The sequence below is a fragment of the Peromyscus eremicus genome, chromosome 8a, assembly GCF_949786415.1.
Source record: "Peromyscus eremicus chromosome 8a, PerEre_H2_v1, whole genome shotgun sequence".
Classification (NCBI taxonomy): domain Eukaryota; kingdom Metazoa; phylum Chordata; class Mammalia; order Rodentia; family Cricetidae; genus Peromyscus; species Peromyscus eremicus.
Genome location: NC_081423.1, coordinates 69,237,998 through 69,259,039, shown reverse-complemented (window position 1 = coordinate 69,259,039; position 21,042 = coordinate 69,237,998). Strand labels below are relative to the sequence as shown.

At 37.1% G+C, this 21,042-nt stretch overlaps 1 protein-coding gene and 1 pseudogene across 1 annotated transcript in view; one reads left to right on the top strand and one right to left on the bottom strand.

The window, feature by feature from the left end:
- Positions 1-21,042, top strand: part of Med13 (mediator complex subunit 13) — a 93,091-nt gene that overhangs the window by 29,239 nt on the left and 42,810 nt on the right. The window contains 5 exon segments of the mRNA XM_059271417.1: positions 717-911; positions 1,570-1,732; positions 2,242-2,352; positions 7,756-8,439; positions 19,777-19,990. Coding sequence (XP_059127400.1) covers positions 717-911; positions 1,570-1,732; positions 2,242-2,352; positions 7,756-8,439; positions 19,777-19,990 — 1,367 coding nt within the window.
- On the bottom strand, positions 10,202-10,428 carry LOC131918193 (small nucleolar RNA U3; annotated as a pseudogene).

Sequence of the window (21,042 nt, the reverse complement as noted above, 5' to 3'; positions counted from 1 at the left end):
CCCTCCTGAGTCCTGAGAATTGAGTTGTACACCACCATGCCTAGCTTTTTTAAAAATCGAAACTATTCTCATTACTCAGTTTCAGTAAATACATTATTTATTATTGGAATCGTTGTAACAGAACCAGAACACTTAAAATAGGTAAGAAGAAAACAAAATCATTCATGATCCAAGTGTCCAGTTATCTTTGTTCAATTTATAAATTAAAGTTTGTTAAATTTATATATTAAAACTTAATAATGTAATACACATTGGTCAGCTGTATAAAAACAGATTTTAAAAAACCAAACAAACATATTTATAGATAGAAAATCTGTGGTTTATTGGCTTAAAGAACTTGTTGTACAAGTGTGAGGATAGGAGTTTGGATTCCAAAACCTACATGAAAGCCACATACAGTATTGTGCATTCCTGTAATCCAGGCACTCCTATGGCAGGGTGGGAGGTTGAGGTAGGAGTCGACCTGGAAGCTCACAGGCTGGTTAGAAAGTGAAGACTGATGCCTGAGTTTATCCTCTGCCCTCCACACATAGAGTGTAGCATGTGTATAGCTACACTCAGAGATCCATATTGATAAGATATCTTTATTTATATAAATGTGATACTATCTTATTAGGCTTAGTTTTTACTGCAGTGATTTTCAATGAAAATAATTAATTCTATTACTATGACATTGGCAGCTGATTTTTTTGTGTTTTTGTTCATTTTATTCTTAGCGGGTGTCCGAATGATCTACCCAGCATGCTTTGTTCTAGTCCCCCAATCAGACATTCCTACTCCTAGCTCTGTGGGATCCTCTCATTGTTCAGCTTCTTGCTTGGGTATCCATCAAGTGCCTGCTTCCACAAGAGATCCTGCTATGTCTTCAGTTACTCTTACCCCACCCACATCTCCTGAGGAAGTCCAAGCAGGTATTAAACTAACTGATTCATCAGCTCTGGTTACGAAGCTGTTCATTTGAGTACATCAGTACTTAGTTTTTATCTTGAAATTGTTTAAAACTTATTAGAAAATCGCAAGTATAATGCAAAGAACACATTCATCTAAGTTCACACTTAAAACCTTTGCTTTTACATCCTCTGTGTATGTATACATTGATTATAAATTGGTCTTTTTCTGACCCTCTTGTAAAAGCTGTAGACTTGATATCTTATATTATTCCCACATATTCATTGCACTTTCAAAATTAAGACCACTTATAAAACATATAACGTGTGAATTTGTGCGCATATACATGCACACACGTGTGTATGTGATTGCTTGTGGTGCTGGGAATTGAACCCAGGACCTTCATAATAAGCTGATATTCTGCTGAGCTGAACCTGTAACCTCTTGTTTTGAATCCTTCAAATCATGAAGTCAACATTGGTGTACTACCATCCAATTTATATCCCCTATTCAAAATTTTTGCTCTCTACATTTAAATAAATCGTTTTGATCTCAGAATGTCACTAAACTTACCAAATAGAGCAAAGAGCAAATAATACAGCAAATTAATAAAAACTCCCACTTGTTACTTTCAATCTATTTTACCTTTCTATAGCCTCTTCTTTTTTGTTTTGTTTCCAGTTGATCCTCAGTCTGCCCAGAAATGGGTCAAATTTTCTTCAGTCTCCGATGGCTTCAGCACTGACAGCACTAGCCGTCATGGTGGGAAAATACCCAGGAAATTAGCAAATCACGTGGTAGATAGAGTCTGGCAAGAGTGCACCATGAACAGATTACAGAACAAGTATGTATCTGTATTTTATGTGATCATTTAGTTCTTTCTTTGCACTGGGTCTCACTGTGTAGCCTTGGCTAGCCTGGAACTTGTTTTGTAGACCAGGCTGGCCTCAAACTCACAGAGCTCTCAGCTGCCAAGTGCTGAGATTAAAGGCATGCGCCACCATGTTCAGTTGTATCTTTTATTTTGATATTTAAAACTTGAATGTTGGTTAAGTATGAGTATGGAATAAAAACTGAGAAAAATTAATTTTAAATAATTAAATATTAGAGCTGGGTGGTGGTGGCAGACACCTTTAATCCCAGCACTTGGGAGGCAGAGGCACGTGGATATCTTTGAGTTTGAGGCCAGCTTGGTCTACAAAATGAGTTCCAGAACAGGCTCCAAAAAGCTATACAGAGAAACCTTGTCTCCAAAAAACAAAACAAAACAAACAAAAACTGAACAAAAAATAAAAGATTAAATTCTAATAGAAATTTTATGTATTCTAAGGAATTTATAATTTCATAATTCAGGAGGAAGTATTCTGCTACATCCAGTGGCCTATGTGAAGAAGAGTCAGCTGATAAAATAGCATGCTGGGACTTTGTTGAAGCCACACAGAGAACAAGCTGCAGTTGTTTGAGGTAAGTTTATTTCCAGTTGGGATATGTATATATTATAGTTATGATGCTAATACTTTGTTTGGGGTATCTTATACAAATATGGTATGTTAGGATTTTTTTTTCCCAAAAAAGAAATGTGAGAAAAAATAGCTGTCATTCCCCCTCCCCCTTTATTTTATGTGCATTGGTGTGAAAGTGTCAGATCCCCTTGAACTGGAATTAAAGAGTTGTGAGCTGCCGTGTGGGTGCTGGGAATTGAACCTGGGTCCTCTGGAAGACAGCCAGTGCAGTGCTCTTAAGCGCTGAGCCGTCTCTCCAGCCCTACTAGCTGGCAATTTAAAGCTGATTATAGAAGTACATGAAACTCATGGCTTATTTATTTTCTTCTATAGTTACCAGATATGGAACTGGAAAAGCTTTTCCTAATAGCCAAATAAATAAATTTTTTTTGTAGTGTTAGGGTATAATAGAGCAACTATAAGGACACCTTTGGTGGTGGTTGTTTTGAGGCTCTCTAACTGTGCTACCCAGGCTGGCTTTGAACTTGATTGTCTTGCCTCAGCATTCCAAGCGCTCGGATTATAGTCATACATTCACCATACTTGACTCACACATCTCTGGAGGAACACATTCCTTAATTGTATTATGCCTGAGAAATTTTTCCAGGTGTGTTTATAGCAGAGATGATTTTCATAATTTTTAAAAGAGTAAATACAGTGTGGAGTTTTGTGTAGCAAGTTCTTATCCTTGGGCAACTGTTGGTGAGTTACTGAAAAAAGATCACGAAGTAATGATTTTACAGGAAGCATGACCGAAATATCCGCTTTCTAGTGAGCTGCATTATTGAAAGATTTGTAGCAGAATGGATTAGCTTGGAATTTGTTGGGTAGTTGCATTTATTTTATATATTGAGGGTTTTTGATGAGATTTGATTGTCAAGCTATAGGACCCTTTTGCCAATTTATTACTTTCTGCAGATTAAAGGTAGATTATATGCTTTCTTTCTTTTTTATTTTTTTTTTTGTTTTTGTTTTTTTTCAAGACAGGGTTTCCCTGTGTAGTTTTGGTGCCTGTCCTGGAACTCACTCCTATTGGGCTGGCCTTGAACTCAGAGAGATCCGCTTGGCTCCGCCTCCCGAGTACTGGGATTAAAGATGTGCTCTGCTGCCGCCGCCTGGCGAGAAAGATTTTTGTTTTGTTTTTGTTTTGTTTTGTTTTTTGTTTTTTTAAATTCTATGTCAAGATTTTTATTTGGCAGGTCTTTTTGTTTGTTTATAACATGGACTTTTGTTTTAGTCCTCTTGAAGTAATGGGTTTCAATTATTTTATGTAAATTGATTTTAGGGGAAGACACTAAGAAATACATGTTGCTAACATTTAAATTCTTGACTTTAAGCCAAAAGCTTGCTTTTAGAAAGTTACTTTCTTCCCTATTTTGAGGAAATTCCTCCTAGGTCTATAGAGATTTTGATATACTAAATCAGCATATATGATTTTTCCATATATTTTTCTGTAGTTTTGGATATATGTCATTTTCTCCCAAGACATAAATATTAATTTGATTTTTGGCAGCTTTCTTTTCTTTTCTTTCTTTCTTTCTTTCTTTCTTTGACATCAGATGTTTGTGTATTAGCTATTTGTAAGTCTACTTCATTGCTTGAAAAACTTAATTATTATTAAATATTCCACTGAATGGTAGTACCATGGTTTATTTAGTCATTCTAGATTAGATAGAAGTAGTTATTTCTGGGACGTTTTGTTTTGTGTTTGTTGTACTGATGGATTGTTACCTTTTTTTCAATGTTTAGTCTATGACAAGAGCTTTCGTAGACTCAGAATACATGAGTGAACAAACCTCTTGCTGAAGCCCATTCTCTAGGGGAAGTGATGCAGTAATTTGCTTACAAAAAAATATTCAGGTCTCTTTAAATTTAGGAGTGAATGCTAAGCAGAAAATAAACTAGGTGGGTAATGTGATAGTTGAGCAAAAGGGCTTTTTAAATTCTTGTGACTTTTAAATGAGTATCAGTTTTACTCATTTCATACTCATAAATTTAAGGCATTCATATTTTTACAAATTGTTTTCTTGCATTGATAGGAAAATTATCTTCAGAATTATTTATTGTTATGGGGGATAAAATTGTTTTAATTGCATTTTTGCATTGGTAAGGTGGATTAGTACACTTGTTACCAGACTGTAGTCTAGTGAAGTGTTTATCTACTTAAAGCAAATTTCAGTTTTTAACTCCAAGGGAGGGATTCCAGGCTAATAGGAAAAACTCTAAAGAGATCCTTTGTTATACCTTGAGGTTCACAGGTCCTCTGGAAAATTCACCCACTTGGTTTAGTATGAAATTAATGGTAGAACAATTCTCTCCAAAGAAGTCTAACTTTTGGAAAGATCTGTATAGAACAACAGGATGAGGATTTAATGTCAACAATGTAAAGAGCTATTACTAGTAATATATTTAAGCCGTAATTAATAGTTTTCTTATTCATATAACCAAGTAAATAAATATGGCTGTTTACTATTCCCATTCCTTATACCTAAAGTACAACCATGTATTTCATTTCCTCAGTGATATCTTGTCCTTATTATTGCCTTGTAAGAAGTAGACTCCCAAAATTTGGTTCAGAACTCATTTATACTCTTTTTTTTTTTTTTTTTTTTCCCTTCTGGTTTTTCGAAACAGGATTCCTCTGTAGCTTTGGAGCCTGTCCTGGAACTCACTCTGTAGATCAGGCTGGCCTTGAATTCATAGAAATCCACCTGCCTCTGCCTCCTGAGTGCTGGGATTAAAGGTGTGTGCCGCCACCGCCCAGCTTGTAGACATTATTTTCTAAAAGAAAAATTTTAGGTACTTTTTTTTTAAAATTAATTAATTAATTAATTTATTTTTCTATTATCAGCTTGATACAGTATGTATTATCTTAATAGTGAAATGTTTCATTGAGGCTTGCTCAGTAATTGAGTAAAACCAAAATTTATTATAAGCCACAGTCGTGCTGGGGTCCCCATGCTATATATATATAGCCTCCATGGTTCTGTGGGTTGTAGTCTGATTGTTCTTTATTTTATATCTAGAATCAACTTATGAGTGAGTACATACCATGTTTGTCCTTCTGGGTTTGGGTTACCTCACTCAGGATGATATTTTCTAGTTCCATCCATTTGCCTGCAAATTTCATGCTTTCATTGTTTTTCTCTGCTGAGTAGTACTCCATTGTGTATATGTACCACATTTTCTTAATCCATTCTTCAGTTGACAGGCATCTAGGTTGTTTCCAGGTTCTGGCTATTACAAATAGTGCTGCTATCAACATAGCTGAGCATGTATCTTTGTGGTATGAATCAGCATTCCTTGGGTATATGCCCAAGAGTGGTATGGCTGGGTCTTGAGATAGAATATTGTGTTCTTGAAGAATATTGGTGTATGATTTCATACAGTGTTTTTGATTCTGGTATTTGGGTAATGGGGATTTGGTTTCTTTCTATCCTTTAGTTATAGGTCATGTTTTCTTTGATAACATCCCCTAAGATGTCCCAGACTTTGTAGGAATGAATATTTTAGAATGTTCCTTTATCAGAAATGTCTTTGAAAAAAAATACTTGACATCTTCTTAGAATTTTGAGTTGATACATTTGTGTGTTGGAGGCGGCATGCACATGCAGCTGTGAGCATGTGGCGCACAAGACAGCATGTTGACTCTTCCTTCCACTATGTGGATCTCCAGGGTTGACCAGGTAGTCAGGCTGTCGTCTCACAGAGGCCTGTGCTACTGTTGCTGTGTTCTTTCTGGGTAGCTCCCCAGAATGAAAACTTAATGAATATTGAATTTAAAATTCCATACTCAATTGCCTTGTGAGATAATTTCTTTTTTTTTGTTTGTTTGTTTTTTATTTTTTTGAGACAGGGTTTCTCCGTGTAGTTTTGGTGCCAAGATAATTTCTTAGTGTAAAAAGAAAGAAAGAAACAAACAGAATACAGTGTATGTCAAGTATCATGAATTTGGAAGCCTCATTTTGAAAGATCTTAGACCCAACAAAATTACTCGATTTTCAGGAATAGTTTAAGTCCAAGGCTTACAATTTTTTAAAAGATATATTTTATGTGCCTGAGTGTTTTGCCTGCATATATATGTATGTGCACCTTATGTGTGCCTGGTCCTGGTGGAGGTCAGGAAAAAGCATTAGATTCTTTGGAACTGGAGTTAAACTGGTTGGGAGCCACCACGTTTGTGTTGTGAATTGAACCCGAGTCCTCTGCAGTTCAGTTCAGGACTGATTCATGGATGAAGAAAAGGCTGTTGTAAGCATTTCTTTTCCTTTTATAGTCAAGTGATTCCTTTTGTAGTCAAATCTTGAGAGAACGTAGAAAGGCCCATCTGTCAGTCAATTCTAGCACTTTTCTAGTCTAATCAGTTACTGCCGTATTATAGTTAATGACTATTAAGCCATTCTTAATAGTTACTAACTCTGAAATACCAGGTATATTTACAAATGAAGAAGTTTCAATTTTCTTTATTTTTTTTTTATCTTAACTAGACGTTTGTGTTTATTGAGATGCTAAGACAGTAAGATGATATAGGCTAATCATTAGCTTTTTTTTTTTTTTTTTTTTTTTTGGTTTTTCGAGACAGGGTTTCTCTGTGTAGCTTTGCGCCTTTTCTGGATCTCGTTCTGTAGACCAGGCTGGCCTCGAACTCACAGAGATCCGCCTGGCTCTGCCTCCCGAGTGCTGGGATTAAAGGCATGCGCCACCACTGCCCGGCTAATCATTAGCTTTTTGATCACAGTGCTATTAAGTGAGTGTAAGTGAGTTGACTTAAATTTTTTTTTTTTTTTTTTTTTGTTTTTCGAGACAGGGTTTCTCTGTGTAGCTTTGAGCCTTTCCTGGAACTCACTTGGTAGTCCAGGCTGGCCTCGAACTCACAGAGATCCGCCTGGCTCTGCCTCCCGAGTGCTGGGATTAAAGGCGTGCGCCACCACCGCCCGGCGGGACTTAAAATTTTTTTAGAAGATGTATTTTATGTACATGAGTGCTTTGCCTGTATATATGTATGTGTCCCATATATGTGCCTGGTGCCAGTGGAGGCCAGCAAAAGGCATTGGATTTCTTGGACGTGGAGTTAAATATGGTTGCGAGCCACCATGTGGGTGTTGTGAATTGAACACAAGTCCTGCTAGAGTCTGTGCTCTTAACCACTGTGTCATCTCTCTAGTCCTCCAACTTGGCTTTTATGAATTGTTCTGTATGCTTTTGTGCTTAAGATCACTGAACAAGTGTCTTAAATTCAAATCATCCTAATTTTAGAGTTGTGTATGAAAAACATACTCTCAAGAGACTCAGTCTTATTTTACATAGCTTGTATAATAGTTGTACTTTAAAATGAATAACTGAACTTAATTTTTTAACTTTTCAGGCATAAAAGTCTCAAAACAAGAAATGCTGGGCAACAAGGACAGGCACCATCTTTAGGGCAGCAACAACAAGTACTTCCTAAGCACAAGACCAATGAGAAGCAAGAAAAGAGTGAAAAGCCACAAAAACGCCCCTTGACTCCTTTTCACCATCGGGTATCTATTAGTGATGCTATTGGCATGGACACAGACTCAGCCAGCCAAAGACTTGTGGTCTCTGCTGCAGATAGTCAAGTGAGATTCTCCAACATCCGCACTAATGACATTGCAAAGACCCCACAGATGCACGGGACTGAACTGGCAACTTCACCTCAGCCTCCCCCACTTAGTCCTCATCCGTGTGATGTAGTTGATGAAGGAGTGACTAAAACACCTTCAACTCCCCAGAGTCAACATTTTTATCAAATGCCAACACCGGATCCCTTGGTTCCTACCAAACCAATGGAAGATAGGATAGACAGTTTGTCCCAGTCTTTCCCACCTCCATTTCAGGAAGCTGTAGAACCTACCGTGTATGTTGGTACAGCAGTAAACTTGGAAGAAGATGAAGCTAATGTAGCCTGGAAGTATTACAAAGTCCCAAAGAAAAAAGATGTAGAATTTTTACCACCTCAACTTCCAAGTGATAAATTCAAGGATGATCCAGTTGGACCTTTTGGACAGGAAAGTGTAACATCAGTTACAGAGTATGTATTTTTTTTTAATAGTCACTACTATAAGTTAAGAGTAAAAGATGATGTAACTTCTTAATGCTAGGACTCCAGGGTTTTTTACAGGGTAGAATTTATGAAAATAGATATTCCAAGTATTAAATTTGAATAATTTCTTTAGCATGTTTATCTCTGAAGGAAGCTCTCTGTTATGAAACCATTTGGCCATAAACATCTGGAGAAAATAATACGTAAAAGCTTCAGTGTCACCCAGCTAAAGGATTTTACCTGTGACTAGAGTCATCTGCTCTCCTGTTACTCCTTCTCCTGTCCTGAGTTTGGCACTTGTTTCTCCACATGCCTTATGCTTTAGTTAATTCAACCATTGCTTTGTGATCTTGCGTTACTTGTGGATATGCTGTAGTTTGTCTACCCTCTTTTATATAGACATCGTATTGTCTGTTTTTCAGAGCAACAGAGTAGGTAGCAGTGAATGAGGGAGGTGGGTACACACTTCCTTATATATGAATTTCTTTAGGAAACACATCTGAAGAACTGCCAGACCATCAGATATGTCCATTTTCCATGAAAGGGTCAGAGCCAGGTTGCTCCTCAAACCACTAGCCTACGATTTATACCATCAGGAGCCAGGAGATCATGTGGATTTTCATTTTCATCAATCCTTGGCATTATAAGATTATTTTGACTGCATGAAGATTGGCAAGGCCTTATCTTAATGCATGTTTGTAGATTTCTAGTGAGATTAAACATCATTTAAAATGTTCATCGTCTCTGAATTACCTGTCTAAATTTTAAGGTTTCCTTTTCCATTTTTATTTATTCTTTCCATATTTTTGGTACTAATCCTGTACTATTAAATGCACTGTAGATATCTTTCTACATCTAGTTTGCCTTCTTTGTTCACTAATATGGCATTCTTTGGGCAGAATATAGCTGGTTTTCTTTTGGGTCTTTCTTTACTTTCTGTATTGCTTGGAATATGTTCTTAGCCTATCCAACAGTTTTAATATGTAAATTTTTTAATGGTATAAATCACCCAGCAAAACACCGTTATATTCCTTTTTTAAATTTATCTTTCTATATATGGATGTTTTGCTCGAATGTATGTCTGTGCACCATGTGTGCCTGAATATCTCAGAACCCAGAAGAGGGTGCTGAATCCCCAGGACTAGAGTTGTAGACAATTGTGAACTGCCGTGTGGGTACTGGGAATTGAGCCCTGGTCCTCTGGAAGAGCAGCCAGTGTTCTTAACCATTGGCTATCTCCTTAGCCCCCTATTTTATATATATATATATAAAATTATATATATAATTTTATATATATATATATATATTTTTGGTTTTTCGAGACAGGGTTTCTCTGTGTAGCTTTGCGCCTTTTTCTGGAACTCACTTGGTAGCCCAGGCTGGCCTCGAACTCACAGAGATCCGCCTGGCTCTGCCTCCTGAGTGCTGGGATTAAAGGCGTGTGCCACCACCGCCTGGCCCCCTATTATATTCTTAAGGTTACATAATGTATTAGATTTTATTAGTTGCCTCAGATTGCACACATCCTTCTTTTTTCTTTTTGTTTTACCTGCAGTGCTGGACATCAAATCCAGTGCTGTGTGAATGCTAGGCAAGCAGTCTGTCACTAAGCCATAGCTCCAGTCCTTGGTGATTTTTTTAAGTTTGTTTTGCTTTATATGCATTAGGCATTTTAGCTTACAACACATGCATTCCTAGTGCCCTTAGAAGCCATTGGATCATAAGATTGTGAATCTCCATGTGGATACTGGCAATTGAACACAGTTCCTCTGTAACAGTGGCAGGGGTCCGGGGGTTGGGGAATGATACTTGGAACCATCTTCATGCTTGAGAGAGAATGCTCTGTTTCTTCCTCATGGTCTCGTGTGCTCTACACAGTTGAATAAAATTCTTTAGTAATGAGCTATAGAAATCTACACAGTTGGAGAAACTTCTTTAGTAGTGAACTATAGAAGTGATGCCTGAAAGTATAGTCTTTTAAAAAAAGTTAAATACAAAGTAATAGGTTTCATTATGCCATCTTCCCCTCCAGACAGGGTTTCTCTGTGTTGCTTTGTGCCTCTCTTGGAACTCACACTGTAGCCCAGGCTGGCCTCGAACTCACAGAGATCCGCCTGTCTCTGCCTCCCAGGTGCTGGGATTAAAGGAGTGCGCTACCACCGCCTGGCTCATTATGCCATCTTCATATAAATATGTCATTATATTTTGTTGTTTATTCTACTCCCCATTGTCTTTATTTGTGCCCTCTCCATCCTGTGGCTGATTCTCTTTCTTTGGATAGTATCCTGTTTTGTTTTTTTTTTAATTTTTGAAATAGGATTTTTCTGTGTTACCCTGGCTGTCCTAGAACTCACTCTGTAGACCAAGGTGGCCTATCCAACAGTTTTAATATGTAAATTTTTTAATGGTATAAATCACCCAGCAAAACACCGTTATATTCTTTTATCTTTCTATATATGGATGTTTTGCTCGAATGTATGTCTGTGTACCATGTGTGCCACCATGCCCAACTATGTGCCATACTTTATCCATTTACCTTTTTTTTGGATAACCATTCTGACTGGGGTGAGAGAGAGTCTCACACGTACATTTCCTCTATTGCTAAGGAAAGTTCACCCTATCTTCTTTTAGCTTTCTGATTTAACCACATCTTCCTTAAGAAAAAAAAAAAAAAGCCAAGCTCATGCCTCATGGTCATTCAGATTGTATTAGAGGGAGTAGGGGACCATTTACTCCTTCTCATTTGGTGTTGCGTAAAGGTTGTAGCGAGTTTTTCTGATTATTCTGTCCAAGTTATGGTCTATTTTCTCTCTTCTAAATTACTGCCTCTCCTATATACTGTTTTTTTAAATTTGTTGCTAATATATTTATCCCCATATCTGAAATTGTGTATATTAATGGAGTCTTTTCTCTGTTAGAATGTAAGCTCTACAAGGGCAAGGACTCTTGTTTACTGCTGTGCTTCTCTTAACACAAACATAGGGTATACAGGTAGATAACACACCTAGAGCAATCCTGTGCACATTGTAGAATGCACAGATGTTTGGATGAATCAAATGACAATGTGGCTAGACTACTGTTTCCTTTCCAGGTTGGATTTTCTTACTTATTGTAGAAATGTGGTGACATTAGAAAATTTTAGGAATGAGTTTATATATTTTATTTATTTTTTATTTTTGTTTGGTTTTTCGAGACAGGGTTTCTCTCTGTAGTTTTGGTGCCTGTCCTAGATCTCACTATGTAGATCAGGCTGGCCTCAAACTCACAGAGAGAGAGAGAGATCTGCCTGCCTCTGCCTCTCGAGTGCTGGAATTAAAGGCGTGCACCACTGCCGCCCAGCAGGAATGAGTTTTTATGGGTACATTATATTCATAAGATCTAAGAATTCTAGCCATAGCTTTAAACACATATATTGACTACTTAAGCTTATAACATTTAACCTCAGAATCTGTTATAAAATTACTTGACATTATTCTCATTGAATACAAATGAGAAGAAGCATAATGTAGAAAACCAGCATGCAGAGTGGAATGGTGCTGGGTTGTGATTGTATAAGTTAAGGACATAGCATGTTTCTACTTCTACCTATTTCTCACCCCCTCCCCTTTGCCCCTTAGTCATAGAAAAGGGGGAAAACTTGAATAAAAAGTTTACTGTTGGTTTTATTTAAACAAATTTAAATTTTTATTTTGTGGAATTATGTCATCCTTTTTGTTGTTACAGCAGATAGTAAACTTTATATTTCCCCTTCAGTTCTAAGCCTTGTTTTTGTAGCATAATGATAGATATCACCTAAGGTTAACTAACTAAGGTTTTGTTTCTATGTTAACTCAATCATTTATGGAATATAATAGTTCTGCATTTGATAGGTTAGAAATAAGAGTAAGAGATTAATGTTTGTTGCCTGTCGTTCTCTCCTTTGACCTGGAATTACTGGAATAGCAGTAACTATGACTGCAATAGCAATAATTCTGGCTCCAGTTTCAGGTGACATTTGCCAGTGTCCACTTTTAGTTGTTAAAGCTAAAGGTGTGTTTCTGACATCGGGTAGGCAGAGACCAGAGATGCTGTTAAGAGGCTTTTAAGTGTACATGGTAGTATCCCACAACAAAAACATAAGACAGCACCAAGTGTTATGTTGCTTTAATGTGCCTTAAAAATTCTTTATTATAAAAAAAGCCTTGCAAAGAAATAGAAACATCACATACCAAAATTAATCAGCCTTAAAAATCTGTCCAACTTAATGAACTTATATATAGTTAGAATTGGCATAAAATATTTAATAATTTGGCTTTTAACAGAAATTTGACCTCTAAAACTGTTATTAAATTCAATGTGCCAAGTGTATTTAATTATTTCTTTAGAATTGTGAAATATCTGCCTCAGTCATTGGTGTTGCTCTGAAACGTAAGTCTTGGTTAGAAGGACTTGGTAATTCAGTATCTGGTATTAATACTGTTCAGAAGAGCATTATCTCATTGTAGAAAGTGCTAAAACTAGTTAGAGACAGATAGTATCCCTTATTGAAATAAGTTTATGATTCACTATTAGGTTTTTTTTTAATGGCATCTCAGCAACCTTTTTTTTTTTTTGGGTGGGGGTGGTGTTGAGATAGAGCCTGTACTATGTAACTCTGGCTGGCCTAGAACTCACAATGTAGACCAGGTTTGCCTTGAATTCACAGAGATCTGCCTGCCCCAGCCTCTGAGAATGCTGGGATTAAAATCTTGGGCCATCATGCCTGGCCCTTTAACATTGTCTTTCTGTAGGAACATAGAAATTCTTTTTTGATTGATTGTTTGCTTCTTGAGACAGGATTTCTCTTTGTAGTCTTAGCTGTCCTAGAACTTGTTCTGTAGATCAAACTTGCCTTGGACTCAGAGAGATCCTCCTGCCTTTGCTTCAAGGGCTGGGATTAAAGGTGTGTGCCACCATGCCCAGCTAGAAATTTTTAAAGGGATACAGGGAGGTGGCTCAGTGAATAAGAACACTTACTTCACAAGCAGGTCTTAAGTTTAAGTCCTCAACACTGATAATAGAAAGCCAGGGACTATGGCTCTGTGCACACCTCTAACCCCATAGTTCTTAGAGGTGGAGAGAGGAGGATTGCTGGGGCCTGCTGGCTACCAGCCTAGCTCCAGGTTCAGTGAGAGACTCTGTCTCAAGGCAATAAGGTGGAGAGTGATAAAGCAGACTGACTTTCTCACATGATCTTGCCAGCCTGCACGATTTTTTCCCCCTTTCCATTTTTGGTTGTTGTGTTGTTCTGTTGTTTTGGAAAGTAAATCAGTTTAGACCTTTTCTTTTCTTCCTTCCTTCCTTCCTTCCTTCCTTCCTTCCTTCCTTCCTTCCTTTCTTTCTTTCTTTCTTTCTCTTTTTCTCATTTATTTTATTTTATTTTATTTTACTTTATTTAGAGACAGGGTTTGTCTGTGTAGCCCTGGCTGTCCTGGAACTCATTCTGTAGACCAACTCTGTAGAACTCAAGGAGATCCACTGCCTCTGCCTCTGAAGTGCTGGGAATAAAGGCATGCAGTTTAGACATGTTTTTAAACAGCTCATACTGCAAATTATTTGTTTTCACTAGGGAATTAGAAACAGCAAGAATGAGAAGAAATATGGATGTTATAGATAGAATAATTTTTCAAAATGGAAGTGCATTGAAATAATAACTGGTAAACTTAAGAAGTAAGGTCTTGGTAAATTGTTAAGGTCTGGCTAAAAAATAACAGCATATCCTTATAAAGGAAAGGGAATCTGTATACAGTGATAGAAGAGAATCTCTAGATGTATTATAAACTTTAGATTTGAGGTATATGATACATACATACATACAAGATCTTCTGCATTGTGTCTTTTGGTCACTAATTAGATGATATGAACAGTACCTGTTTGCCTGAAGGAGCGGGATTGACATACTGTTCATCTGTCCTAACTCTTACGACTTAGTTATGTGCATATAAGACATGGACACTACAGAAATATGATTTCAGTTTGAAATGCCAGCAATTTGAACATGGGTCTTAAGCTATTAATAAACCGGTGAGGCATAGGCAGCATAGGGCAGAAATGCATCTGAAGAATTATTTTCTTTATGAGTGTTGCCTTTTATAGGTAGGTCTTTGCCTTCATGGATAATTATCAGTTGGAGGAGAAACTTAGAACTTCTGTTTTCCATTTGGTATAAAGAAATGTTTTACACTGTTGGTGCTTCAAGTGTGGTACTATGCTGCATGAGTGGGTAAATGATGTCTGTGAATGAGCTCAGTTGGAAGGATGCTTGCTTAGCATGCATGCATCTGGGTTCAGTCCCCAACTGTATTTACAAAGGCAAGCTTGGTGGTGTCCGTGCATAATCTTAACACTTAGGAAGGAGGTGGAAGCCAGAAGATCAGGAATACATAGAGAGTTAGAGGCTACTCTGGGCTCCATGAGACTGGCCCCTGCTACCCCCCACCCACCCAAAAAAGAAAAGTGGGTGAGAGAAGCGTTGCATTGCTTTTTCTATTCTCTAGTGTTGTTCTGTTTATACTGGGTATCAGTTCTCCCTGGGACTGGAGTTACAGATGATTGTGAGCTGTCTTGTGGGTGCTGGGGATCAAATCTTGATCATCTGGGAGAAGAGCCAGTGCTCTTTACAGCTGGGCCATTGCTCAAGCCCCAGTATTCTACAGTTGTAGTAGTTCTGGCCACGTACCTAACAGAGGGATATAGTTCATCAGTTCTCAGTAAAGCTATATTCTTAGACTTGTATATGTAGCACTTGGTGGAAACTTTTTCACGAGCTATGCTAAAAATATCCTTTTCTAATCTGTTAAAATTTACTAGGAGGAAGAGAGAGTTGGGGATGCAGCATAGCATATCCCATATGCAAGGTGTCCACATCTGTGGCAAATATCTCTACCATCTTCTTAGTTTTTTTCAGTTCGTTAGTTATGGTTAAATCTGTTTTAGAATAGAGGCCAGGACCTTTTAAATTGTGTTTTTTTTTTTTGTTGTTGTTGTTGTTTTTTTGAGACAAGGGAAGTTTTGTTGGCTTTGAACCTGCTTGCCTCTTGTCTCCTGAGTGCTAGTAGTCTACGTGTGCTCTGCCACATCTGGCCTAGGGATTTAAAAAGTAAAGATTGCCTTTCTGGTGCACACTTTTTTAATCCCAGCACTCAGGAGGTGGAGGCAGGTAGACCTCTGAGTTTGGGGCCAACCAGGTCTACATGGCAAGTTCTAGGACAGCCAGGGCTACATAGAGAGGCCCTGTCTCAAAAGAAACTAACAAAAAAGGTGGTTTTTTGTTGTTGTTGTTGTTTTGTTTTTTTTCGAGATAGGGTTTCTCTGTGTAGCCCTGGCTGTCCTGGAACTCACTCTGTAGACCTGGCTGGTCTCGAACTCAGAGATTCACCTGCCTCTGCCTACCAGTGCTGGGATTAAAGGTGTATGCCACCACCTCCTGGCTCTAACAAAAAAGTTTTAAAAATAGGAAAATTCCTGCCAAGAAATGTAGTTGTTTAAATTCTTTTTCATGGATTTAGCTTGTTTTAATGGAATTTGTGGATGCTTAAAACAACCTGCTATTTTTGTTTAGATGCAGTTTCTAAACTGAGCGAAGGAAACTGCTTGACCCTAACTCTTCACATTTTGTTCTATAGTTATGATACATTAGAATCTCTTAGTTATATTCATCAGTAGAACTCCTGTGTTATATTAGAGCCACCAGATAGTTATTGTATGTATATAGTTACAAGATGCATTATTTGATCTCTGCAAGGTAGTTTTGAATACCTTTGTTTCATGGAAGGAAGCCTGTGATGAAATAAACTTGTTTTGATTTGACTGTACTCAGACCTTTTGAGAAGAATTCTGTTTGCTTTTTTTTTTTTTTTTTTGTTAATGCAATAAAGTCATACTTTTGACAGCTCGAGGATTGCTTCTGAATATGGAGATGGTACTAGGGATAGTACCAGTTAAAGAAAGTGGGAGGATTTTGAGATAATTCAGTTTTTCTGTTTTTAACATTTCCTTCTATAGCTTTTTTTCCTATAATTGTCAATGCATATTGTCAAACCTTGATGGAAGAATTCTTTTGAATAAAGCATAAAAGTATATGCTAAATTTTATGTGAGTACATATCAAAGAGTGTGCTGTTTTCTTAGGGAAAGGGAGGAGATACAATTAATGAAAACCATAAAGGCAATTTATTCTGTAGTTTGGGCTTTTCATTGCTTCCTGTTACTACTGTACCCAATCTTCCAGCTGTGTGTAGCTTTGTATCTAATTGAAATTATCTTTATAGTTAGGAATTTGGCTACATGTGAAATAAAGTTCCTTTTAGGAAAGGAGAGGTGTTATTTATAGTCATAAAAGCTTCTGTGTACTGTATATTTGGATAGAGACATGATAATTTGTTTGAATCTGGCACTTGAGAGGTTACACTTTCATTAAGATTTTAATATAGACTGATGTACAAATGTTATTTTATATTAACTTTATTGTGACTTGATATAAATGACTACATTTAAGATCTTTGCATATGCCAATGTCCCCAAGATCACTTCAATAAAATAACAAAAGTTGTCTTTTGGCAGTAGACTTGGTTTACTCTTTTTTATTCTTAATAGAGCTCTGTGCAGTAGGTTCATCCTTTTAATAATGTTACTGCGCACTAGTTTCATAATTATGTATTTAAACAGTTTGGCAATTTTTAAGCTTCTGCCAGAGGATGGCTTAATATGAAAGAGCTGATTTGTTGTTCACCTTCACAGATCTGTAGTGTCATTCAGTCTAGGTGCGGGAGGGATTTTAATGCTTTACCATTTGGGTAGGTATTGGAAGATGAATAGTTTAGTGCTTAAATTTTTCATCTGTATCTTTGCCCCACTAAGGGACCTTGGCAAACTATTTCTTGCTAACTAATTCTAATCACTTAGAGATTACCCTCTATATCCTATCATAGAAGGTTATTTTTACTAAGAAAGACCATAACAAAGAAAAGTAGTACTATGTTCAAATATTCATATTAGCATATTCAGCAGTTTTCAGCCAAGTTATTCAAGATCTGGTGTGATGAGGTCGAGTTACTTTTTACATATAAAAGTTCATCTGTTTATAGAAAGAACTATTGTAATGAGTAATTAATATATCTCCATTGACATTTGTGTTATCAGTATGATTTTAGGAAACTGTACACTTGGAATGTTAGTTTTGGTGGTTAGTTTATGTTTAGAATAGTAGTATATGCTTGAACATCTGATAAAACATTTAGAAAACACTGGTTTTTATTTTGATGGCCCCTGTTTCACTCTGTAGGGAACCAAGTAGAGCTAGTGCTGGGCATCAATAATAGGTTGAGGTTTGATGTCATTCATGGAACTGGGTAATAACTTACTGCTCATTCAGAACAGATAATCAGTGGCATCAGTACTTGTTTTTCCTGTGGTGTGTGTTAAGGGTGTTTATTGAGATAGGATCTCAGTTTTTAGTTTAGGCTGGCCTGAGTGCTGGTATTGCCAGTGTACTCATGCCTGTCTCAGTACTTTCTACTGTATAAGAATGGCTTATTTTATAGTACGGGATATTCTGTTTTTAGGATCAGTAATGACAACTATCTTAGTTTTCTCTTTTTTTACCTCTCATTTTATTATCAAATATTTATTAACTACCTGTCTTGTATCTTGACACTTTCAGTATTAGAGATGATTCAGTGAACAAAGAAAAGATCTCAGACGTGGTAGGGCTTCTATTCTAATGAGAATGACAGTTATGAAGTTGTAATGAATTATATAATATGTTCGATGATAAGTGCCACCAGAGGGGCAGGCTACAGAGCAGGGTGAGAAGCATTAGTGCTTAGGCAGGTGGCATAATACAATTTTTAAATATAGTGGCTATAATCAGGTTCAGAGAAGGTGACATTTCAACAAAGAATTGAAGGAAGTAAAGGAAACAGACCGACAAATGTTGCAAACAAGGAAACAGTCAGGATTGTGTCTGTCCTGTGTGAGGAGCATCAAGGAAGCCACTGGAAACGAGGGAGATAGGGTGAGAGGGAATATGAAGCAGATGAAGTTGGAGAGGAAAAGAAGAGCGAGATCGCGGGAGACTTGGCTTGGGTATTATAGATTTTGGTGGTGTATTCAGAGTGAAGTAGTTTTTGCAGGATTTTGAAAGTGTTCTGACTAGAAGCTTGGGTGCCATTATTATGACAGCTTGAGGACTTGAGGTTTGTAAACCTGAGAGAACAGGAATTTGGAAGTTTTAAAGCAGCTTATTAACCATGTTAGTGATTTTTGTATTCAAACTCTGGTCTGGAATGTAAACAGTGAGTACATTGCTGTTCAGAAGTATGAATCCTGATACTTTAAAGAGTTTGCACTGTGTCCTGCTTTTTGTGGCTATACTCTTAGCCTTAAAATCTAAGGCTTAGATTTCTTTGATTTGTTAGTTTCTGCTTCTTTGTCTTTTGAATTTCTCTGCTGTCTTTTGTTTTGTGTGCTTTTCTTGTTTTATTAGAGTGGTAGTGGAAACATACATTCTTTTCAGTCACTGTGTTGAACCAGGAGACTGATCATATACAAATTGGTTGCACTGGAAGGAAACTGAATTACCTTTTGGCCTAGTGCTTTTATTTGCTTTGTTGACCTCATTATTAATAGTATTAATGTTATTCTCATGAAGTAGAAACAAGGCCTTTAAAACTTTAAGATTAAGATGTATCTATTTGGCTTGGGTATTATTGATTTTGGTGTTGTATTCAGAGTGAAGTAGTTTTTGCAGGATTTTGAAAAAGTTCTGACTAAAAGCTTGGGTGCCATTGTTCTGACAACTTGAAGACGAGGTTTGTAAACCTGAGAGAACAGGAATTTGGAAGTTTTAAAGAACCTTATTAGCCATGCTAGTGATTTTCTATTCATGGCAACAAGAAAAAGAGTAATTACTTTCCTTGTACAAATTATATGACAGTATCTTGTGAATGAAACTCACACTTGGAGAGTAACTGGCCGTTTGTAGTTGATAGTTAAGATTCCTTCTCAGTACCAGGCTTTGGACAAGTCACTGTGCTTGATGACTGGAGGACAGGCGAGTGACTGAAAGGTGCCTTGTTCTGGTGAAGGTCTATATATGGATAGACATGGATTTTAGTTCCATTTCTCTGTTGTTAAAATTGATATTATAATAAATCACATGACCTCAGTTTCATTTATAAAATTAGAAATTATAGGGCAAATACTACAAGTAATTCTGAAAACTTAATGACATTTAAGTTGTTTTAGAATTTTCAAATGTTCTTTTGGATAACAAATATTAATTTTCTAATTTTGTTTTTTTGTACAGGTTAATGGTGCAGTGTAAGAAACCTTTAAAAGTTTCTGATGAAATAGTACAGCAATATCAAATTAAAAATCAGTATCTTTCAGCAATAGCATCTGATGCAGAACAAGAACCTAAAATTGATCCATATGCATTTGTTGAAGGGGATGAGGAATTCATTTTTACTGATAAGAAAGATAGACAAAATATGGAGAGAGAAGCTGGGAAGAAACACAAGGTGAGTAGGAGCGATGCTGTCCTACCAGTGTGCACACTGCAGTGCACTTGGGCGCTCGGCGCCACACTCATTCATTCCTTTGTTTTTGGTGGTGCTGGTTACTAAACATATGGCCTTGTGCATGCTAGGCAAGCACTCTATCTCTGAGCTGGATCTCTGTCCCCACTCCATTTATTCTTCCAGAATAGAAAGATGAATCATCTTTATGTAGATGTATGTGTCCTCTACCATAGGCAAATCAGGCATATGACACACTTTTGGTTAGTTTCTGATGATGGAAAGAGTTTTTTGGGGGGCTGGGAGTGGGCTGGAGAGATGGCTCAGAGGTTAAGAGCACTGCTGTTTTCCAGAGGTCCTGAGTTAATTCCTAGCAACCACGTGATGGCTCACAACTATTTCTAATGAGATCTGGTACCCTCTTCTGGCCTGCAGGCATACATGCAGACAGAACACTATTTACATAATAAATAAATCTTTAAAAAAATTTTTTTTTTTTTTAGATTTTCAAATTGGAGAGTATATTAACTTTGGTCAAAATTAGAATTAGAACATTTAGGTACACTATTTTCATACTAGGTTTTAAAAAATGCAGGATATTTTTGGGTATGTGATTTAGGAAAATTACCTTTTTTTTTTTTTTTTTTGGTTTTTTGAGACAGGGTTTCCCTGTGTAGCTTTGCGCCTTTCCTGGAACTCGCTTGGTAGCCCAGGCTGGCCTCGAACTCACAGAGATCCGCCTGGCTCTGCCTCCCGAGTGCTGGAAAATTACCTTCTTAAAAGTAAAGAACAGGTAATGAAAATACTCATCTGGGGCTGGAGAGATGGCTCAGTGGGTAAAGATGCCTACTACCTATCCTGAGAATCTGAGTTCAATCCCTGGGTCCTACATGATGGAAAAAGACATCTTCATGTTGTTCTTTGAGCTCTACACTCATGGTGTGGCACACAGACATGTGGCACACACATACAAATAAAATGTAACTAAAAGTATGCATATGGTTAAAATTTTTAAGTCACCTACTAAATGATCTGGTAGGTAAAAAAATAACTAT